This window comes from Triticum dicoccoides, chromosome 2B, assembly GCF_002162155.2.
Source record: "Triticum dicoccoides isolate Atlit2015 ecotype Zavitan chromosome 2B, WEW_v2.0, whole genome shotgun sequence".
Classification (NCBI taxonomy): Eukaryota; Viridiplantae; Streptophyta; class Magnoliopsida; order Poales; family Poaceae; genus Triticum; species Triticum dicoccoides.
This window is the reverse complement of record NC_041383.1, coordinates 12,667,513-12,690,175: the sequence shown is the minus strand read 5'-3', so window position 1 is coordinate 12,690,175 and position 22,663 is coordinate 12,667,513. Positions and strand designations below refer to the sequence as shown.

The following is a 22,663-nucleotide window of genomic DNA, read 5'->3' as shown; positions in this document are numbered from 1 at the left end:
TGCTCATCACCTAAGCCTTGCAATCATGTAACTAATGAGTTAGTTATAAGATGAAGTATTACAGAACGAGTAAAGAGACTTGTCGATAACGAGATTGAACTAGGTATTGGATACCGACGGTCGAATCTCGGACAAGTAACATACCGATGACAAAGGGAACAACGTATGTTGTTATGCGGTTTGACCGATAAAGATCTTCGTAGAATATGTAGGAACCAATATGGGCATCCAGGTCCCGCTATTGGTTATTGACCAGAGATGTGTCTCAGTCATGTCTACATCGTTCTCGAACCGTAGGGTCCGCACGCTTAGGGTTTCGATGACAGTTATATTATGAGTTTATGTATTTTGATGTACCAAAGGTTGTTCAGAGTCCCGGATATGATTACGGACATGACGAGGAGTCTCGAAATGGTCGAGACATAAAGATTGATATATTGGACGGATATATTTGGACACCGGAAAGGTTCCGGAGAAGTTTGGAGCACCGGGAGGTTACCGGAACCCCCCGGGAGGTATATGGGCCTTATTGGGCCCATGTAGGAGGAAGAGAGAAGGAGCAAGGGAAGGGGGCGCGCCCCCCCAAGCCCAATCCGAATTGGGGAGGGGGCCGGCCCCCCCTTTCCTTTCTCCTTCCCCCTCTTCCTATTACTACTACTAGTACTACTTCCTAATACTAGTACTCTTTCCTTCCCCCTCCAAATAAGATAAGGAAAAGAGAGGGAAACCTACTTGGAGTAGGTTTCCCCCTCCTCATGGCGCGCCCCCCCTAGGGCCGGCCACCTCCTCCCTCCCTCCTTTATATACGGGGGTAGGGGGGCACCCTAGATGACACAAGTTGATCATTGATCGTTCCTTAGCCGTGTGCGGTGCCCCCCTCCACGATATTACACCTCGGTCATATTGTAGCGATGCTTAGGCGAAGTCCTGCAACAGGAGAACATCAAGATCGTCACCACGCCGTCGTGCTGACGGAACTCCCCCTCGGCGCCTCTACTGGATCGGAGATCGAGGGTGCGTCATCGAGCTGTACGCGTGTCAAGAACTCGGAGGTGCCGGAGTAACGGTACTTGGATCGGTTGAACCGGAGGACGTACGACTACTTCCTCTACGTTGCGTCAACGCTTCCGCTTCGGTCTGCGAGGGTACGTAGACAACACTCTCCCCTCGTTGCTATATCATCACCATGATCTTGCGTGTGCGTAGGAAAATTTTGAAATTACTACGTTACCCAACAGTGGCATCCGAGCCAGGTTATTTATGTTGATGTTATATGCACGAGTAGAACACAAGTGAGTTGTGGACGATACAAGTCATACTGCCTACCAGCATGTCATACTTTGGTTCGGCGGTATTGTTGGACGAGACGACCCGGACCAACCTTACGCGTACGCTTACGCGAGACCGGTTCCCTTGACGTGCTTTGCACATAGATGGCTTGCGGGCGACTGTCTCTCCAACTTTAGTTGAACCGAGTGTGGCTACGCCCGGTCCTTGCGCAGGTTAAAACGGAGTCTATTTGACAAACTATCGTTGTGGTTTTGATGCGTAGGTGAGATTGGTTCTTACTTAAGCCCGTAGCAGCCACGTAAAAACATGCAACAACAAAGTAGAGGACGTCTAACTTGTTTTTGCAGGGCATGTTGTGATGTGATATGGTCAAGGCATGATGCTGAATTTTATTGTATGAGATGATCATGTTTTGTAACCAAGTTATCGGCAACTGGCAGGAGCCATATGGTTGTCGCTTTATTGTATGCAATGCAATCGCGATGTAATGCTTTACTTTATTACTAAACGGTAGTGATAGTCGTGGAAGCATAAGATTGGCGAGACGACAACGATGCTACGATGGAGATCAAGGTGTCACGCCGGTGATGATGGTGATCATGACGGTGCTTCGGAGATGGAGATCACAAGCACAAGATGATGATGGCCATATCATATCACTTATATTGATTGCACGTGATGTTTATCTTTTATGCATCTTATCTTGCTTTGATTGACGGTAGCATTATAAGATGATCTCTCACTAAATTTTCAAGAAGTGTTCTCCCTGAGTATGCACCGTTGCGAAAGTTCTTCGTGCTGAGACACCACGTGATGATCGGGTGTGATAGGCTCTACGTTCAAATACAACGGGTGCAAAACAGTTGCACACGCAGAATACTCAGGTTATACTTGACGAGCCAAGCATATACAGATATGGCCTCGGAACACAGAGACCGAAAGGTCGAGCGTGAATCATATAGTAGATATGATCAACATAGTGATGTTCACCAATGAAACTACTCCATCTCACGTGATGATCGGACATGGTTTAGTTGATTTGGATCACGTGATCACTTAGAGGATTAGAGGGATGTCTATCTAAGTGGGAGTTCTTAAGTAATATGATTAATTGAACTTTAATTTATCATGAACTTAGTCCTGGTAGTATTAGCATATCTATGTTGTAGATCAATAGCTCGCGTTGTTGCTTTCATATATTTATTTTGATATGTTCCTAGAGAAAAATTGTGTTGAAAGATGTTAGTAGCAATGATGCGGATTGGATCAGTGATCTGAGGTTTATCCTCATTGCTGCACAGAAGAATTATGTCCTTGATGCACCGCTAGGTGACAGACCTATTGCAGGAGCAGATGCAGACGTTATGAACGTTTGGCTAGCTCAATATGATGACTACTTGATAGTTTAAGTGCACCATGCTTAACGGCTTAGAATCGGGACTTCAAAGACGTTTTGAACGTCATGGACCATATGAGATGTTCCAGGAGTTGAAGCTAATATTTCAAGCAAATACCCGAGTTGAGAGATATGAAGTCTCCAACAAGTTCTATAGCTAAAAGATGGAGGAGAATCGCTCAACTAGTGAGCATGTGCTCAGATTGTCTGGGTACTACAATCGCTTGAATCAAGTGGGAGTTAATCTTCCAGATAAGATAGTGATTGACAGAATTCTCTAGTCACCATCACCAAGTTAGTAGAACTTCATGATGAACTATGATATGCAAGGGATAACAGAAACGATTCCCAAGCTCTTCGTAATGCGGAAATTGACGAAGGTAGAAATCGAGAAAAACATCAAGTGTTGATGGTAGACAAGACCACTAGTTTCAAGAAAAGGGCAGAGGGAAGAAGGGGAACTTCAAGAAGAACAGCAAGCAAGTTGCTGCTCAAGTGAAGAAGCCCAAGTCTGGTCCTAAGCCTGAGACTAAGTGCTTCTACTGCAAAGGAACTGGTCACTGGAAGCGGATCTACCCCAAGTAATTGGCGGATAAGAAGGATGGCAAGGTGAACATAAGTATATTTGATATACATGTTATTGATGTGTACTTTACTAGTGTTTATAGCAACCCCTAAGTATTTGATACTAGTTCAGTTGCTAAGATTAGTAACTCGAAACGGGAGTTGTAGAATAAACAGAGACTAGTTAAGGGTGAAGTGACGATGTGTGTTGGAAGTGGTTCCAAGATTGATATGATCATCATCACACACTCCCTATAATTTCGGGATTAGTGTTGAACCTAAATAAGTGTTATTTGGTGTTTGCGTTGAGCATGAATATGATTTGATCATGTTTATTGTAATACGGTTATTCATTTAAGTAAGAGAATAAATTGTTATTCTGTTTACATGAATAAAACCTTATATGGTCATACACCCAATGAAAATAGTTCGTTGGATCTCGATCGTAGTGATACACATAATCATAATATTGAAACCAAAAGATGCAAAGTTAATAATGATAGTGCAACTTATTTGTAGCACTGCCGTTTAGGTCATATTGGTGTAAAGCGCATGAAGAAACTCCATGCTGATGGGATTTTGGAATCACTTGATTATGAATCAATTGATGCTTGCGAACCATGCCTCATGGGCAAGATGACTAAGACTCTGTTCTTCGGAACAATGGAGCGAGCAACAGATTTGTTGGAAATCATACATACTGATGTATGTGGTCCGATGAATATTGAGGCTCGCGACAGGTATCATTATTTTCTGATCTTCATAGATGATTTGAGCAGATATGAGTATATCTACTTGATGAAACATAAGTCTGAAACATTTGAAAAGTTCAAAGAATTTCAGAGTGAAGTAGAAAATCATCGTGACAAGAAAATAAAAAGTTTCTACGATATGATCGCAGAGGTAAAATATTTGAGTTACGAGTTTGGCCTTCAATTAAAACAATGTGAAATAGTTTCACTACTCACGCCACCTGGAACACCCTAGTGTAATGGTGTGACCGAACATCATAACCGTACTTTATTAGATATAGTGCGATCTATGATGTCTCTTACCGATCTACCACTATCGTTTTGGGATTATGCATTGGAGACAGCTGCATTCATGTTAAATAGGGCACCATCTAAATCCGTTGAGATGATACCGTATGAACTATGGTTTGGCAAGAAACCTAAGCTGTCGTTTCTTAAAGTTTGAGGTTGCAATGCTTATGTGAAAAAAAAATTCAACCTGATAAGCTCAAACTCAAATCGGAGAAGTGCGTCTTCATAGGATACCCAAAGGAAACTGTTGGGTACACCTTCTATCACAGATCCGAAGGCAAATTCGTCGCCAAGAATGGATCCTTTCCAGAGAAGGAGTTTCTCTTGAAAGAAGTGAGTGGGAGGAAAGTAGAAAACTTGATAAGGTAATTGTACCTTCTCCCTTATTGGAAAGTAGTTCATCACAAAATTTGTTCCTGTGACTACTACACCAATTAGTGAGGAAGCTAATGATTATGATCATGTAACTTCAGATCAAGTTACTACCAAATCTCGTAGGTAAACCAGAGTGAGATCCGCACCAGAGTGGTACGGTAATCCTGTTCTGGAAGTCATGCTACTAGATCATGATGAACCTACGAACTATGAAGAAGCGATGATGAGCCCAGATTCCGCGAAATGGTTTGAGGCCATGAAATCTGAGATATGATCCATGTATGAGAACAAAGTATGGACTTTGATGGATTTGCCCGATGATCGGCAAGCCATAGAAATGGATCTTCAAGAGGAAGACGGACGCTGATAGTAGTGTTACTATCTACAAAGCTAGAATTGTCACAAAAGGTTTTCGACAAGTTCAAGGTGTTGACTACGATGAGATTTTCTCACTCGTATCTATGCTTAAGTCTGTCCGAATCATGTTAGAAATTGCCACATTTTATGAAATCTGGCAAATGGATAAACAAAACTGCATTCCTTAATGGATTTACTAAAGAAGAGTTGTATACGATGCAACTAGAAGGTTTTGTCAATCCTAAAGGTGCTAACAAAATATGCAAGCTCCAGCGATCCATCTATGGACTGGTGCAAGAATCTCGGAGTTGGAATATACGCTTTGATGAGTTGATCAAAGCATATAGTTTTATACAGACTTGCGGTGAAGCCTGTATTTACAAGAAAGTGAGTGGGAGCACTACAGCATTTCTGATAAGTATATGTGAATGACATATTGTTGATCAGAAATAATGTAGAATTATTCTGTAAAGCATAAAGGAGTGTTTGAAAGGAGTTTTTCAAAGAAAGGCTTCAGTGAAGCTGCTTACATATTGAGCTTCAAGATCTATAGAGATAGATCAAGACGCTTGATAAGTTTTTTCAATGAGTACATATCTTGACAAGTTTTTGAAGTAGTTCAAAATGGAGCAGTCAAAGAAAGAGTTCTTGCCTGTATTACAAGGTGTGAAGTTGAGTAAGACTCAAAGCCCGACCACGGCAGAAGATAGAAAGAGAATGAAAGTCATTCCCTATGCCTTGGCTATAGGTTCTATAAAGTATGTCATGCTGTGTACCAGATCTATTGTACACCCTGCACTGATTTGGCAAGGGAGTACAATAGTGATCTAGGAGTAGATCACTGGACAGCGGTCAGAATTATCCTTAGTGAAATAAGGATATGTTTCTCGATTATGGACGTGACAAAAGGTTCGTCGTAAAAGGATTACGTCGATGCAAGTTTTTGACACTGATCGAGATGATTCTAAGTCTCAATCTGGATACATATTGAAAGTGGGAGCAATTAGCTAGAGTAGTTCTGTGCAGAGCATTGTAGACATAGAATTTTGCAAAATACATACGGATCTGAATTTGGCAGGCCCGTTGACTAAATTTTTCTCATAAGCAAAACATGATCACTCTTTGGGTGTTAATCACATAGCGATGTGAACTAGATTACTGAATCTAGTAAACCTTTTGGGTGTTGATCACATATCGATGTGAACTATGGGTGTTAATCACATGGTGATGTGAACTATTGCTATTAAATCACATGGCGATGTGAACTAGATTATTGACTCTAGTGCAAGTGGGAGACTGAAGGAAATATGCCCTAGAGGCAATAATAAAGTTATTATTTATTTCCTTATTTCATGATAAATGTTTATTATTCATGCTATAATTGTATTAACCGGAAACATAATACATGTGTGAATACATAAACAAACAGAGTGTCACTAGTATGCCTCTACTTGACTAGCTCGTTAATCAAAGATGGTTATGTTTCCTAACCATGAACAATGAGTTGTTATTTGATTAACGAGGTCACATCATTAGTTGAATGATCTGATTGACATGACCCATTCCATTAGCTTAGCACCCGATCGTTTAGTATGTTGCTATTGCTTTCTTCATGACATATACATGTTCCTATAACTATGAGAATTGTGTAACTCCCGTTTACCGGAGGAACACTTTGGGTACTACCAAACGTCACAACGTGACTGGGTGATTATAAAGGAGTACTACAGGTGTCTCCGAAGGTACATGTTGAGTTAGCATAATTCGAGATTAGGTTTTGTCACTCCGATTGTCGGAGAGGTATCTCTGGGCCCTCTCGGCAATGCTCATCACCTAAGCCTTGCAAGCATGTAACTAATGAGTTAGTTATAAGATGAAGTATTACAGAACGAGTAAAGAGACTTGTTGATAACGAGATTGAACTAGTTATTGGATACCGACGATCGAATCTCGGACAAGTAACATACCGATGACAAAGGGAACAACGTATGTTGTTATGCGGTTTGACCGATAAAGATCTTCGTAGAATATGTAGGAACCAATATGGGCATCCAGGTCCCGCTATTGGTTATTGACCAGAGATGTGTCTCAGTCATGTCTACATCGTTCTCGAACCATAGGGTCCGCACGCTTAAGGTTTCGATGACAGTTATATTATGATTTTATGTATTTTGATGTACCGAAGGTTGTTCGGAGTCCCGGATATGATTACGGACATGACGAGGAGTCTCGAAATGGTCAAGACATAAAGATTGATATATTGGACGGATATATTTGGACACCGGAAAGGTTCCGGAGAAGTTTGGAGCACCGGGAGGTTACCGGAACCCCCCGGGAGGTATATGGGCCTTATTGGGCCCATGTAGGAGGAAGAGAGAAGGAGCAAGGGAAGGGGGCGTGCCCCCCCAAGCCCAATCCGAATTGGGGAGGGGGCCGGCCCCCCCTTTCCTTTCTCCTTCCCCCTCTTCCTATTACTACTACTAGTACTACTTCCTAATACTAGTACTCTTTCCTTCCCCCTCCAAATAAGATAAGGAAAAGAGAGGGAAACCTACTTGGAGTAGGTTTCCCCCTCCTCATGGCGCGCCCCCCCTAGGGCCGGCCACCTCCTCCCTCCCTCCTTTATATACGGGGGTAGGGGGGCACCCTAGATGACACAAGTTGATCATTGATCGTTCCTTAGCCGTGTGCGGTGCCCCCCTCCACGATATTACACCTCGGTCATATTGTAGCGGTGCTTAGGCGAAGCCCTACAACAGGAGAACATCAAGATCGTCACCACGCCGTCGTGCTGACGGAACTCCCCCTCGGCGCCTCTGCTGGATCAGAGATCGAGGGTGCGTCATCGAGCTGTACGCGTGTCAAGAACTCAGAGGTGTCGGAGTAACGGTACTTGGATCGGTTGAACCGGAGGACGTACGACTACTTCCTCTACGTTGCGTCAATGCTTCCGCTTCGGTCTATGAGGGTACGTAGACAACACTCTCCCCTAGTTTCTATATCATCACCATGATCTTGCGTGTGCGTAGGAAAATTTTGAAATTACTACGTTACCCAACATAATATCGTGGAGGGGGGCACCGCACACGGCTAAGAAACGATCACGAAGATCAACTTGTGTGTCTATGGGGTGCCCCCTGCCCCCGTATATAAAGGAGTGGAGGAGGGGAGGGCCGGCCCTCTCTATGGCGCGCCCTAGGGGAGTCCTACTCCCACCGGGAGTAGGATTCCCCTTTTCCTAGTCCAACTAGGAGACCTTCCAAGTAGTAGGAGTAGGAGACAAGGAAGGGGAAGAGAGAAGGGAAGGAAGGAGGGGGTGCGGCCCCTCCCCCTAGTCCAATTCGGACTAGGCCATGGGGGGCGCGCGGCCTGCCCTAGGCAGCCCCTCTCTCTTTCCCGTATGGCCTAATAAGGCCCAATACTTCTCCCCGGCGAATTCCCGTAACTCTCCGGTACTCCGATAAATACCCGAATCACTCGGAACCTTTCCGAACTCCGAATATAGTCGTCCAATATATCTCTCTTTACGTCTCGACCATTTCGAGACTCCTTGCCATGTCCCCGATCTCATCCGGGACTCCGAACTCCTTCGGTACATCAAAACTCATAAACTCATAATAAAATTGTCATCGAAACCTTAAGCGTGCGGACCCTACGGTTCGAGAACAATGTAGACATGACCGAGACACGTCTCTGGTCAATAACCAATAGCGGGACCTGGATGCCCATATTGGTTCCTACATATTCTACGAAGATCTTTATCGGTCAGACCGCATAACAACATACGTTGTTCCCTTTGTCATCTGTATGTTACTTGCCCGAGATTCGATCGTCGGTATCCAATACCTAGTTCAATCTCGTTACCAGCAAGTCTCTTTACTCGTTATGTAATGCATCATTCCGTAACTAACTCATTAGCTACATTGCTTGCAAGGCTTATAGTGATGTGCATTACCGAGAGGGCCCAGAGATACCTCTCCGACATTCGGAGTGACAAATCCTAATCTCGAAATATGCCAACCTAACAAGTACCTTCGGAGACACCTGTAGAGCACCTTTATAATCACCCAGTTACGTTGTGACGTTTGGTAGCACACAAAGTGTTCCTCCGATAAACGGGAGTTGCATAATCTCATAGTCATAGGAACATGTATAAGTCATGAAGAAAGCAATAGCAACATACTAAACGATCGGGTGCTAAGCTAACTGAATGGGTCATGTCAATCACATCATTCTCCTAATGATGTGATCCCGTTAATCAAATGACAACTCATGTCTATGGCTAGGAAACATAACCATCTTGGATTAACGAGCTATTCAAGTAGAGGCATACTAGTGACACTCTGTTTGTCTATGTATTCACACATGTATCGTGTTTCCGATTAATACAATTCTAGCATGAATAATAAACAATTATCATGAAATAAGGAAATAAATAATAACTTTATTATTGCCTCTAGGGCGTATTTCCTTCAGTAATCTAGATCACATCACAATGTGATTAACATCGATAGTTCACATCATCATGTGATTAACACCCATAGTTCACATCGCCATGTGACCAACACCCAAAGGGTTTACTAGATTCAGTAATCTAGTTCACATCGCTATGTGATTAACACCCAAAGAGTACTAAGGTGTGATCATGTTTTGCTTGTGAGAAAATCTTAGTTAACGGGTCTTTCACATTCAGATCTGTTATGTATTTTGCAATTTTCTATGTCTACAATGCTCTGCACGGAGCTACTCTAGCTAATTGCTCCCACTTTCAATATGTATCTAGATCGAGACTTAGAGTCATCCAGATCGGTGTCAAAACTTGCATCGACGTAACCTTTTACGACGAACCTTTTGTCACTTCCATAATCGAGAAACATATCCTTATTCCACTAAGGATAATTTTGACCGCTGTCCAGTGATCTACTCCTAGATCACTATTGTACTCCCTTGCCAAACTCAGTGTAGGGTATACAATAGATCTGGTACACAGCATGGCATACTTTATAGAACCTATGGCCAAGGCATAGGGAGTGACTTTCATTCTCTTTCTATCTTCTGTCGTGGTCTGGCTTTGAGTCTTACTCAATTTCACACCTTGTAACACAGGCAAGAACTCTTTCTTTGACTGTTCCATTTTGAACTACTTCAAAATCTTGTCAAGGTAAATACTCATTGAAAAAACTTATCAAGCGTCTTGATCTATCTCTATAGATCTTGATGCTCAATATGTAAGCAGCTTCACCGAGGTCTTTCTTTGAAAAACTCCTTTCAAACACTCCTTTATGCTTTGCAGAATAATTCTACATTATTTCCGATCTACAATATGTCATTCACATAAACTTATCAGAAATGCTGTAGTGCTCCCACTCACTTTCTAGTAAATACAGGCTTCACCGCAAGTCTGTATAAAACTATATGCTTTGATCAACTTATCAAAGCGTATATTCCAACTCCGAGATGCTTGCACCAGTCCATAGATGGATCGCTGGAGCTTGCGTATTTTGTCAGCACCTTTAGGATTGACAAAACCTTCTGGTTGCATCATATACAACTCTTCTTTAAATCCATTAAGGAATGTAGTTTTGTTTATACATTTGCCAGATTTCATAAAAATGGGGCAATTGCTAACATGATTTGGACAGACTTAAGCATCGCTACGAGTGAGAAAATTTCATCGTAGTCAACACCTTGAACTTTGTCAAAAACCTTTTTGGACAAGTCTAGCTTTGTAGATAGTAACACTACTATCAACGTCCGTCTTCCTCTTGAAGATCCATTTATTTTCTATGGTTTGCCGATCATCGGGCAAATCCATCAAAGTCCATACTTTGTTCTCATACATGGATCATATCTCAGATTTCATGGACTCAAACCATTTTGCGGAATCTGGGCTCATCATCACTTCCTCATAGTTCGTAGGTTCATCATGGTCTAGTAACATGACTTCCAGAACAGGAGTACCGTACCACGCTGGTGCGGACCGTACTCTGGAAGACCTACGAGGTTCTGTAGTAACTTGATCTGAAGTTTCATGATCATCATCATTAGCTTCCTCACTAATTGGTGTAGAAATCACTGGAACTGATTTCAGTGATGAACAATTTTCCAATTCGGGAGAAGGTACAGTTACCTCATCAAGTTCTACTTTTCTCCCACTCATTTCTTTCGAGAGAAACTCCTTCTCTCGAAAGGATCCATTTTTAGCAACGAATGTCTTGCCTTCGGATCTGTGATAGAAGGTGTACCCAACAATTTCCTTTGGGTATTCTATGAAGATGCACTTCTCCGATTTGGGTTCGAGCTTATCAGGATGAAACTTTTTCACATAAGCATCGCAGCCCCAAACTTTAAGAAACGACAACTTGGGTTTCTTGCTAAACCACAGTTCATATGGTGTCGTCTCAACGGATTTAGATGGTGCCCTTTTAACGTGAATGCAGCTGTCTCTAATGCATAACCCAAAAACAATAGTGGTAAATCAGTAAGAGACATCATAGATCGCACTATATCCCAATAAAGTGCGGTTACGATGTTTGGACACACCATAACGTTGTGGTGTTCCAGGTGGCGTGAGCTGTGAAACTATTCCACATTGTTTTAATTGAAGACCAAACTCGTAACTCAAATATTCGTCTCCGCGATCAAATTGCAGAAATTTTATTTTCTTGTTACGATGATTTTTCCACTTCACTCTGAAATTCTTTGAACCTTTCAACTATTTCAGACTTATGTTTCATCAAGTAGATATACCCATATCTGCTCAAATCATCTTGTGAAGGTCAGAAAATAACGATACTTGCCACGAGCATCAACACTCATTGGATCGCATACATCGGTATGTATTATTTCCAATAAGTTAGTAGCTTGTTCCATTGTTCCGGAGAACGGAGTTTTAGTCATCTTGCACAAAAGGCACGGTTCGCAAGCATCAAATGATTCATAACCAAGTGATTCCGAAAATCCATCTTTATGGAGTTTCTTCATGCGCTTTACACCGAATGACCAAAACGGCAGTGCCACAAATAAGTTGCACTATCATTATTAACTTTGCATCTTTTGGCATAAATATTACGAATATGTGCATCACTACGATCGAGAGCCAACAAACTATTTTCGTTGGGTGTATGAACATTGAAGGTTTTATTCATTAAAATAGAACAACAATTATTCTCTGATTTAAAATGAATAACCGTATTGCAATAAACATGATCAAATCATATTCATGCTCAACGCAAACACCAAATAACATTTATTTAGGTTTAACACTAATCCCGAAAGTATAGGGAGTGTGCGATGATGATCATATCAATCTTGAAACTACTTTCAACACACATCGTCACTTCACCCTTAACTAGTTTCTGTTTATTCTGCAACTCCCGTTTCGAGTTACTACTCTTAGCAACTGAGCCAGTACCAAATACCGAGGGGTTGCTATAAACACTAGTAAAGTACACATCAATAACATGTATATCAAATATACCTTTGTTCACTTTGCCATCCTTCTGATCCGCCAAATATTTGGGGTAGTTCTGCTTCCAGTGACCAGTCCCTTTGCAGTAGAAGCACTTAGTCTCAGGCTTAGGTCCAGACTTGGGCTTCTTCACTTGAGCAGCAACTTGCTTTCCGTTCTTCTTGAAGTTCCCTTCTATCCCTTTGCCCTTTTCTTGAAACTAGTGGTCTTGTTAACCATCAACACTTGATGTTCTTTCTTGATTTCTACCTTCATCGATTTCATCATCATGAAAAAACTCGGGAATCATTCTCATCATCCCTTGCATACTATAGTTCATCACGAAGTTCTACTAACTTGGTGATGGTGACTAGAGAATTCTGTCAATCACTATCTTATCTGGAAGATTAACTCCCATTTGATTCAAGCGATTGTAGTACCCAGACAATCTGAGCACATGCTCACTAGTTGAGCGATCTCCTCCATCTTTTAGCTATAGAACTTGTTGGAGACTTCATATCTCTCAACTCGGGTATTTGCTTGAAATATTAACTTAAGTCCCGATTCTAAGCCGTTAAGCATGGTGCACTTAAACTATCAAGTAGTCATCATATTGAGCTAGCCAAACGTTCATAACATGTGCATCTGCTCCTGCAATAGGTCTGTCACCTAGCGGTGCATTAAGGACATAATTCTTCTGTGCAGCAATGAGGATAAACCTTAGATCACGGATCCAATCCGCATCATTGCTACTAACATTTTTCAACACAATTTTCTCTAGGAACATATCAAAATAAACATATGAAAGCAACAACGCAAGCTATTGATCTACAACATAATTTGCAAAATACTACCAGGACTAAGTTCATGATAAATTTAAGTTCAATTAATCATATTACTTAAGAACTCCCACTTAGACAGACATCTCTCTAGTCATCTAAGTGATCACGTGATCCAAATCAACTAAACCATAACCGATCATCACGTGAGATGGAGTAGTTTTCAATGGTGAACATCACTATGTTGATCATATCTACTATATGATTCACGCTCGACCTTTCGGTCTCCGTGCTCCGAGGCCATATCTGCATATGCTAGGCTCGTCAAGTTTAACCTGAGTATTCCGCGTGTGCAAAACTGGCTTGCACCCGTTGTAGATGGACGTAGAGCTTATCACACCCGATCATCACGTGGTGTCTGGGCACGACGAACTTTGGCAACGGTGCATACTCAGGGAGAACACTTGTTGATAATTAGTGAGAGATCATCTTAAAATGCTACCGTCAATCAAAGCAAGAATAAGATGTATAATAGATAAACATCATATGCAATCAAAATATGTGACATGATATGGCCATGATAATCTTGCGCCTTTGATCTCCATCTCCAAAGTACTGTCATGATCTCTATCGTCACCGGCACGACACCATGATCTTCATCATCTTGATCTATATCAATGTGTCATCACATGGTTGTCTCACCAACTATTGCTCTTGCAACTATTGCTATCGTATAGTGATAAAGTAAAGCAATTATTTGGCACTTGCATCTTATGCAACAAAGAGACATCCATAGGGCTTCTGCCAGTTGCCGATAACTTCAACAAAACATGATCATCTCATACAACAACTTATATCTTATCACGTCTTGACCATATCACATCACAACATGCCCTGCAAAAACAAGTTAGACATCCTCTACTTTGTTGTTGCAAATTTTACATGGCTGCTACGGGCTGAGCAAGAACCGTTCTTACCTACGCATCAAAACCACAACGATAGTTCGTCAAGTTAGTGCTGTTTTAACCTTCGCAAGGACCGGGCGTAGCCACACTCGGTTCAACTAAAGTTGGAGAAACTGACACCCGCTAGCCACCTGTGTGCAAAGCACGGCGGTAGAACCAGTCTCGCGTAAGCGTACGCATAATGTCGGTCCGGGCCGCTTCATCCAACAATACCGCCGAACCAAAGTATGACATGCTGGTAAGCAGTATGACTTATATCGCCCACAACTCACTTGTGTTCTACTCGTGCATATAACATCAACACATAAAACCTAGGCTCGGATGCCACTGTTGGGGAACGTAGTAATTTCAAAAATTTCCTACGCACACGCAAGATCATGGTGATGCATAGCAACGAGAGGGGAGAGTGTTGTCTACGTACCCTCGTAGACCGAAGCGGAAGCGTTGACGCAACGTAAAGGAAGTATTCGTACGTCTTCCCGGTCCAACCGATCCAAGCACCGTTACTCCGGCACCTCCGAGTTCTTGACACACGTACAGCTCGATGATGCACCCCGGGCTCCGATCCAGCAAAGCTTCGGGGAGGAGTTCCGTCAGCACGACGGCGTGGTGACGATCTTGATGTTCAATCGTCACAGGGCTTCTCCTAAGCACCGCTACAATATGACCGAGGTCTAATATCGTGGAGGGGGGCACCGCACACGGCTAAGCAATGATCACGAAGATCAACTTGTGTGTCTATGGGGTGCCCCCTGCCCCCGTATATAAAGGAGTGGAGGAGGGGAGGGCCGGCCCTCTCTATGGCGCGCCCTAGGGGAGTCCTACTCCCACCGGGAGTAGGATTCCCCTTTTCCTAGTCCAACTAGGAGACCTTCCAAGTAGTAGGAGTAGGAGACAAGGAAGGGGAAGAGAGAAGGGAAGGAAGGAGGGGGTGCGGCCCCTCCCCCTAGTCCAATTCGGACTAGGCCATGGGGGGCGCGCGGCCTGCCCTAGGCAGCCCCTCTCTCTTTCCCGTATGGCCTAATAAGGCCCAATACTTCTCCCCGGCGAATTCCCGTAACTCTCCGGTACTCCGATAAATACCCGAATCACTCGGAACCTTTCCGAACTCCGAATATAGTCATCCAATATATCGATCTTTACGTCTCGACCATTTCGAGACTCCTCGTCATGTCCCCGATCTCATCCGGGAGTCCGAACTCCTTCGGTACATCAAAACTCATAAACTCATAATAAAACTGTCATCGAAACCTGAAACGTGCGGACCCTACGGTTCGAGAACAATGTAGACATGACCGAGGCACGTCTCCGGTCAATAACCAATAGCGGGACCTGGATGCCCATATTGGTTCCTACATATTCTACGAAGATCTTTATCGGTCAGACCGCATAACAACATACGTTGTTCCCTTTGTCATCTGTATGTTACTTGCCCGAGATTCGATCGTCGGTATCCAATACCTAGTTCAATCTCGTTACCAGCAAGTCTCTTTACTCGTTATGTAATGCATCATTCCGTAACTAACTCATTAGCTACATTGCTTGCAAGGCTTATAGTGATGTGCATTACCGAGAGGGCCCAGAGATACCTCTCCGACATTCGGAGTGACAAATCCTAATCTCGAAATACGCCAACCTAACAAGTACCTTCGGAGACACCTGTAGAGCACCTTTATAATCACCCAGTTACGTTGTGACGTTTGGTAGCACACAAAGTGTTCCTCCGATAAACGGGAGTTGCATAATCTCATAGTCATAGGAACATGTATAAGTCATGAAGAAAGCAATAGCAACATACTAAACGATCGGGTGCTAAGCTAACTGAATGGGTCATGTCAATCACATCATTCTCCTAATGATGTGATCCCGTTAATCAAATGACAACTCATGTTTATGGCTAGGAAACATAACCACCTTTGATTAACGAGCTAGTCAAGTAGAGGCATACTAGTGACACTCTGTTTGTCTATGTATTCACACATGTATCATGTTTCCGATTAATACAATTCTAGCATGAATAATAAACAATTATCATGAAATAAGGAAATAAATAATAACTTTATTATCGCCTCTAGGGCATATTTCCTTCACAATTCGTTATCCTTTGGAAGCTTCTTTTCAGTAGCTTCTCAAATCCTTTGTTAGGCACAGCATTCTCTGCCTTCCACTGCAGCAATTCCAGCACGGTACCGAGCTTTGTGTTGCCATCTTCGCAATTGTGGTATAACCCTTTTTTGTGGTCCTCTAACATGCGATCGAACTTCAGCTTCTCCTTTTGACTTTCGCATTGCGTCCTTGCATCGACAATGACCCGGCGGAGATCATCATCATCGGGCACATCGTCCGGTTCCTCTTGATCTTCAGCAGCTTCGCCCGTTGCAGCATCATCGTGCATATCGTCTGGTTCCTCTTGATCTTCAGTAGCATCACCGTATTCAGGGGGCACATAGTTATCATCGTACTCTTCTTCTTCGTCGTCTTCCATCATAACCCCTATTTCTCCGTGCCTCGTCGAAACATTATAGTGTGGCATGAAACCCTTGTAAAGCAGGTGGGTGTGGAGGATTTTCCAGTCAGAGTAAGACTTCGTATTCCCACATATAGGGCATGGACAACACATAAAACCATTCTGCTTGTTTGCCTCAGCCACTTCGAGAAAATCATGCACGCCCTTAATGTACTCGGAGGTGTGTCTTGAACCGTACATCCATTGCCGGTTCATCTGCGTGCATTATATATAATTAAGTATGTCAAAAATTATTACAGAACATCATGAATAGATAATTAAGTGATCAAATTAATAGAAGTTCATCATCACATTAAAACCAAAGTACATACATAGTTCTCATCTAACAACATAAAGCTCTGCAGAGCATCTAAATTAATTAAACCATACACTGAAACTATGTAAAACATTTCAATGCGAAAACAAATGCGATCATAATCGCAACCAATGTAACAACTGATTCAACGGCATAATGATACCAAGCCTCGGTATGAATGGCATATTTTCTAATCTTTCTAATCTTCAAGCGCATTGCATCCATCTTGATCTTGTGATCATCGACGACATCCGCAACATGCAACTCCAATATCATCTTCTCCTCCTCAATTTTTCTAATTTTTTCCTTCAACAAATTGTTTTCTTCTTCAACTAAATTTAACCTCTCGACAATAGGGTCGGTTGGAATTTCCGGTTCAACAACCTCCTAGATAAATAAAATCTATGTCACGTTGGTCGGCATAATTGTCATAAACAATAAATGAACCAATAGTTATGAAAAGATAATATATACCACATCCAAATCATAGACAGGACGAGGGCCGACGGGGACGGATACGAAAACCATTGCATTATATAAGATGCAATAATAAAAGTAAGAAAATTATACAAGTATCTATATAAACATACAAGTAAGAATTTTTTTCCTTTCAGAAAGAAGATAAGAACAAGAGGCTCACCACGGTGGTGCCGGCGACGAGATCGGCGCGGGCGATCGACGGCGGTGAAGACGGGGACGGGACGTGACGGACCGCTAAACCTAGACAAATATTGAAGAAAATGGAGCTTGGAGGTCGAGCTTGGAGAGGAGAAAGCTTAAGTAGTGTGGCTCGGGCATTCCATCGAACACCTCGTGTGCATAGGAGGTGAGCTAGAGCACCACAAAGCTCTCCCCTCGCCGGCCACGAAAAACAGAGCACGGGGAGTGCTCTGCTCGCGGGCGAGGGGTATATATAGGCAACTAATTGGTCCCGATTGATGGCTTGAACCGGGACTAAAGGGCGGCCTTTGGTTCCGGTTCATGCCACCAACCGGGACCAATGGTGGTGGGCCAGGAACGAGGCCCATTGGTCCCGGTTCATCCCACCAACCGGGACCAAAAGGTCCAGACAAACCGAGACCAATGGCCCACGTGGCCCGGCCGGCCCCCGGGGCTCACGAACCGGGTCCAATGCCCCCATTGGTCCCGGTTCTGGATTGAACCGAGACTAATGGGCTGGCCCGACCTGAACCATTGCCCCCTTTTCTACTAGTGTATCTTTCGAAAGTAAGGTTTTTCGAAAAGTAAGGTGGTCAGTCCGGTTGCACTTGAGCCACACCTAATCGCTTTAGGCCTTGGCGCGCTTGTGTCTGGCTCAGACGACATTCATTGAGATCGTCCGTGCATGTCCTAGTCCTTACCTCCAAGCTCTAGTGTCCTTTTTTTGTGTGTGTTTGTCCTTGGGTGCTCACTCGGTTTTTTGGATCCGGTTTTTCTTATAAACTAGATCATCTCTATTCCTCTTACTGAAATGAAATGCAGGAACCCCGCCCTCGTATGAGGTTCTTTGAGAAAAAAAAGAATACAAAGGCACGGATCTCAACAATTAAAAAATGAATGGCGAGATAGCACGCATGAGGGGTCGCCGTGTGCAGGACGTCCTCACTCCTATACAGTACATGCAATAATATATAGCCTGTGACTGTGAGCTATTTGATTAAGAGGAAACCTTTTTTTTTTATCGAGGGACACATTGCATTCTTACAACTATTTGTCCACGGCTGCACGCTGGGTGCCCTTAGTTTCATCGCCGTCCTCCGCTGACGATGACGATGGATTAGGCTCGACTAGTTGGTGGAGGTGCTCGATGAGAAGCCAGAGGACGGTTGTGAACTCACCTCCACTGCTAAGCTTCTTGGCGTGGGACTCCCTGCTGCACCTGTTTGCCGCGTGGACCAGGAAATCCATCCACACGTAGAGGAGCACCTGCAATGAGTTGCACTGATGGTCGTTACTGACAAGTTCTTTGGCTACGTCGATTGCGTAACTGAGACGGGGGGTTCCAGGGCCGGCTTTTGGTTTCTTGTCTTGTACCATGCCGGCAAGCTTCTTTCTCCGTTGGAGACTAGAGCGGGAATTGGGGCCATCACGAAGGCGGAACATGTCGCGCCAGCTGGGGGCTTGGTGCGTTCGGCCTTCTTGGGCCCATATTTGGACTAGATTCTCACAGGTCCGCCGGTACAATCTGCTCTGAGCAAGGCCTGGTAACATGTAGGGACGTTCCACCAGGAGGAACATCATGTAGTTGGACAACACCCTCACCGCCTCATACATTGCTTGGCCTTCCATGGTTTCCAACCCAGTGTGCTTGTCGTCGAGGAGGTAGAGGTCGGTGGCGATGTGCCAGATAATGATGCCCTCTTGGAACTCAACGCCTAGGTTGTCTTTGAGCTTTTTGTACATATTAGTACATTTCGTCTGGATTGCATACTCACCCCATTTTTTCCTGACAATGCCTTGGGTGCTCACGTGGCCCTCCGTGACTAATTCATGAATGTAAACCCTCAATTCCTCCTTCAGGTACTCTGAAATCCTGGCGGTCTGCGAGTGATGCTCCCTGTTCCACCACTCCTCGAATCCCAGCATCATGGCAAATCTACCGGGCAGAGGACTATTCCTTTTGCTGGGACGGCTGCACAAATGCAACATGTTATATTGCCCCACAGTACCTGACCACCTCCTTGCCGGCCTCAAGCACCCACCAACTCTCATCACCTTTATGAGCCGGTGAAGAGATACTATCCAACGGCGAAGCCGATCCCATCTCCCCATGCAGAGAAATGCATGTTTCAGAAAACTCCATCTTGTGGCACACAGGAAGGGGAGTGTCCAACTAGACCCAAGTGCACTCAGCAGGGATCTTATCTCCAGGAGTAATGCACCACCCAGTAAGATGTAGGTGATAGCAACATCGACTCTGCTGTTACCATCTTTGCCACTCAACTGGAAGAACAACAGCGCTACTGCAGTAGCGGCTGGTGAGGCGATACGGACACAGTAACCAAATGAGGTATGCACCACACCTGCCTTTGTGTACAGGATGTCGTAGAGCAGTGACAGCTCCAACTCCATCACCACATACCACTGTTCATGGGTGATGTGGTCAAGAACTTTGATTTCAGGGTTGTCTTTGTCCCTGTCCTCTGACGATTCAACTATTGCGCGCTTGCAGAACTGAAACAGGGAATGAGCATGCCGCATGAGGAATTCTTCTTCATCGACACTACCCTTGCATCCACCTTGTGGGAGCTCATACTCAAGGTAAACAAGGTCACATCTAGGAGGTGGTTTCTTCTTGAGGGAGCCCCGGATGATGTCCATGTTGCCGCACCTGAGCGCCCACGTCCTCTCGCCATATTTGACAACACCGACGACAAACATCAAGATGGCGGCGAGAAGGAGCATGTCTTGAGTGCCGATGTAATGCTTGTAGAGGACGTAGGAAGCTCCCAGCACCTGCAAACCGAGATTAAGTAGGTGTCGCAACCACAACATGTTGTCTTCGAGCGAGTAGGCGGTGATGTTGTCCGGGCCGCCAAGATGCAGCAAGAGAAACGGCGCCCAGAATGCAACCAGGCGATGCTCACGGGGTGTGGCACCATCGAATGAGAGGTGGCCGAGAGCATATATCGCGGTGGCGTCGGCGAGCTGGTACGCCAGCCAGAGCATGAACCTGAACGTACGCCAGGATGTGCCACGCCGCCGGATCCCCGCTAACAGGACGAGGGCAACCTGCAGAGTTAGGCTCGTCAGCACCAGGCTCTGAACCGCCCACGCATTCCAGAAGTTTATAGGCCCTCCAGCCATTGCTCTCGTCCTGCACGCTTAAAAATATAGAAATTATCTTGAAATTCCCACAATAATTAGAAAGATCTGACCTTTAATTTAACTAGTTGAATGATCACAGACGATGGTTTAGTTGCTACTATAGTTATAAATTTTGCGATACAAAGATGACCTCTCCAATAAGATCAAATACGATGTAAGTTTGTTCTCAGTATTATCATCCAAACACTGTTACAAATCATGGTGTGCAATGGTCTTTCAAACTTTAAACTAACTAAGAAAAATAGCAGGAAGTAGTACAACCACTGGGTAAGCAAATTATTTGTGGATATGGAAGAGGATAAATAAACGGTCATAAAGCCATATTTCATCCTTTCTTGGGTTCCAATGTCAGAACACAAGTTTCAAAAGAACATATACAAACTGCAAATTAGAAGTCCGGCTGATTCCAAAAGTGTTGAGCAGTTTAAAATGGATTGAGCAGCTTCAAAAAAAATTATATAAATAATCCATGCCTTAACATTAATTGGACAATATTTTTATTACATCATATTCGTTTATATCTTTGCGAGGATTTTATAAAACGTTTACAGATAAGTAAAACTATATTTTTATCAACAATTCACATCCTAATATTAATTGTACAAATTATTTATTGTTTATTGCAGAAAATAAAAAATAAACAAAAAGTGACCTAAGGAATGCTCGAACCCAAGGCCAACCAGGTAAACCTACACGCGCTAGCCAATATATACATTCCAGCCCCTACCGCCAAGGACTATGGCGGTAGGGTATTTTCAACCTCAAACGACCGTGACGGTGCAATCAAATCCTACCGCCATAGCCCTCAGCGGTAGGCTGTGTTACCCTACCGCGAAGGACGATGGTGGTAGGAAAAGGGTCAGATCACGATTTTTTTTCAGATCGAGGTCAGATTGCGCTAAAGTTTACAAAAAAGGTCAAAACAGTGAATTCGACCATCAAGTGCCAAGTCAAGACCAATGCAGAGCTAGGCAACAAGGAGTACCAAAGAATCAAGAAATTAAGAACACTGAAAATAGTGAGGAATCACATGTGAACGTGTGCGCTGGATGCTTCTGTCAGGCCAACTAATCATTTGTTTAGCTTGTCAATACTAAATTAGGAAGGAAAAGACGAATTAGGTGGATAAATACAGTCTCGAGCATGTGCCTCCATTATTTCTCATGAGTTCTTTTTTATGGTTGAGACCATGCAGTGCACAGGCTGCATTCAATCAACCAACAATACTATACTCCAGGAGCATGTCATGGCATAGGAGGTAGTTAACAGCCTGGTCAGTCCAAGCCACGGCAAGAAGGCAACGAGGGTGAATCCTGGAGCAGGAGCAACTAACAGGGAATTGAGGATTGGTTCCTATTGAGAGGCCCTGAACACTGGGTCCCGTGAAGAAAATCGGTGGGAACTAATGAATTTACCAGTGTTTTCACTACTAATACTAAAATGTATGCTCGTACAAGTGCATATATACAATCGATATCGAAATGGATATATACCTGTGACAGGCCAAAATAAATGGCATAGACAATCGATATCGAAATGCATATATATAAGTGCAGTGAAATGTGACAGTGGCAATACCTGTAACAGCAGCACCAGTGCTAGCTGTACCGAAGAGCAAGCAGGAAGTAGCGGCAGAGAGAGATGGCGGCACTTAGGGCAGTGCTTGGCTGGAACTTAAATACCAGAATTCAAAAGTGGAACAGTATGTACCCTTTTTTCTTTATTACATAAAAAAAAAAGCAAGCAATGCGCATGGAATAAAGCAACTACTTTTGAGCCTCCAACCATACTTAA

The 22,663-nt window shown here is 43.6% G+C and overlaps 1 protein-coding gene across 1 annotated transcript; it reads right to left on the bottom strand.

Moving 5' to 3' along the window:
- Window positions 1-18,588: 18,588 nt before the first annotated feature.
- On the bottom strand, window positions 18,589-21,262 carry LOC119361744. The gene has a single exon (XM_037626885.1). It carries the CDS (start codon window positions 20,846-20,848, stop codon window positions 18,749-18,751), a length of 2,100 nt encoding a protein of 699 aa, XP_037482782.1. The 5' UTR covers window positions 20,849-21,262; the 3' UTR covers window positions 18,589-18,748.
- Window positions 21,263-22,663: the final 1,401 nt, after the last annotated feature.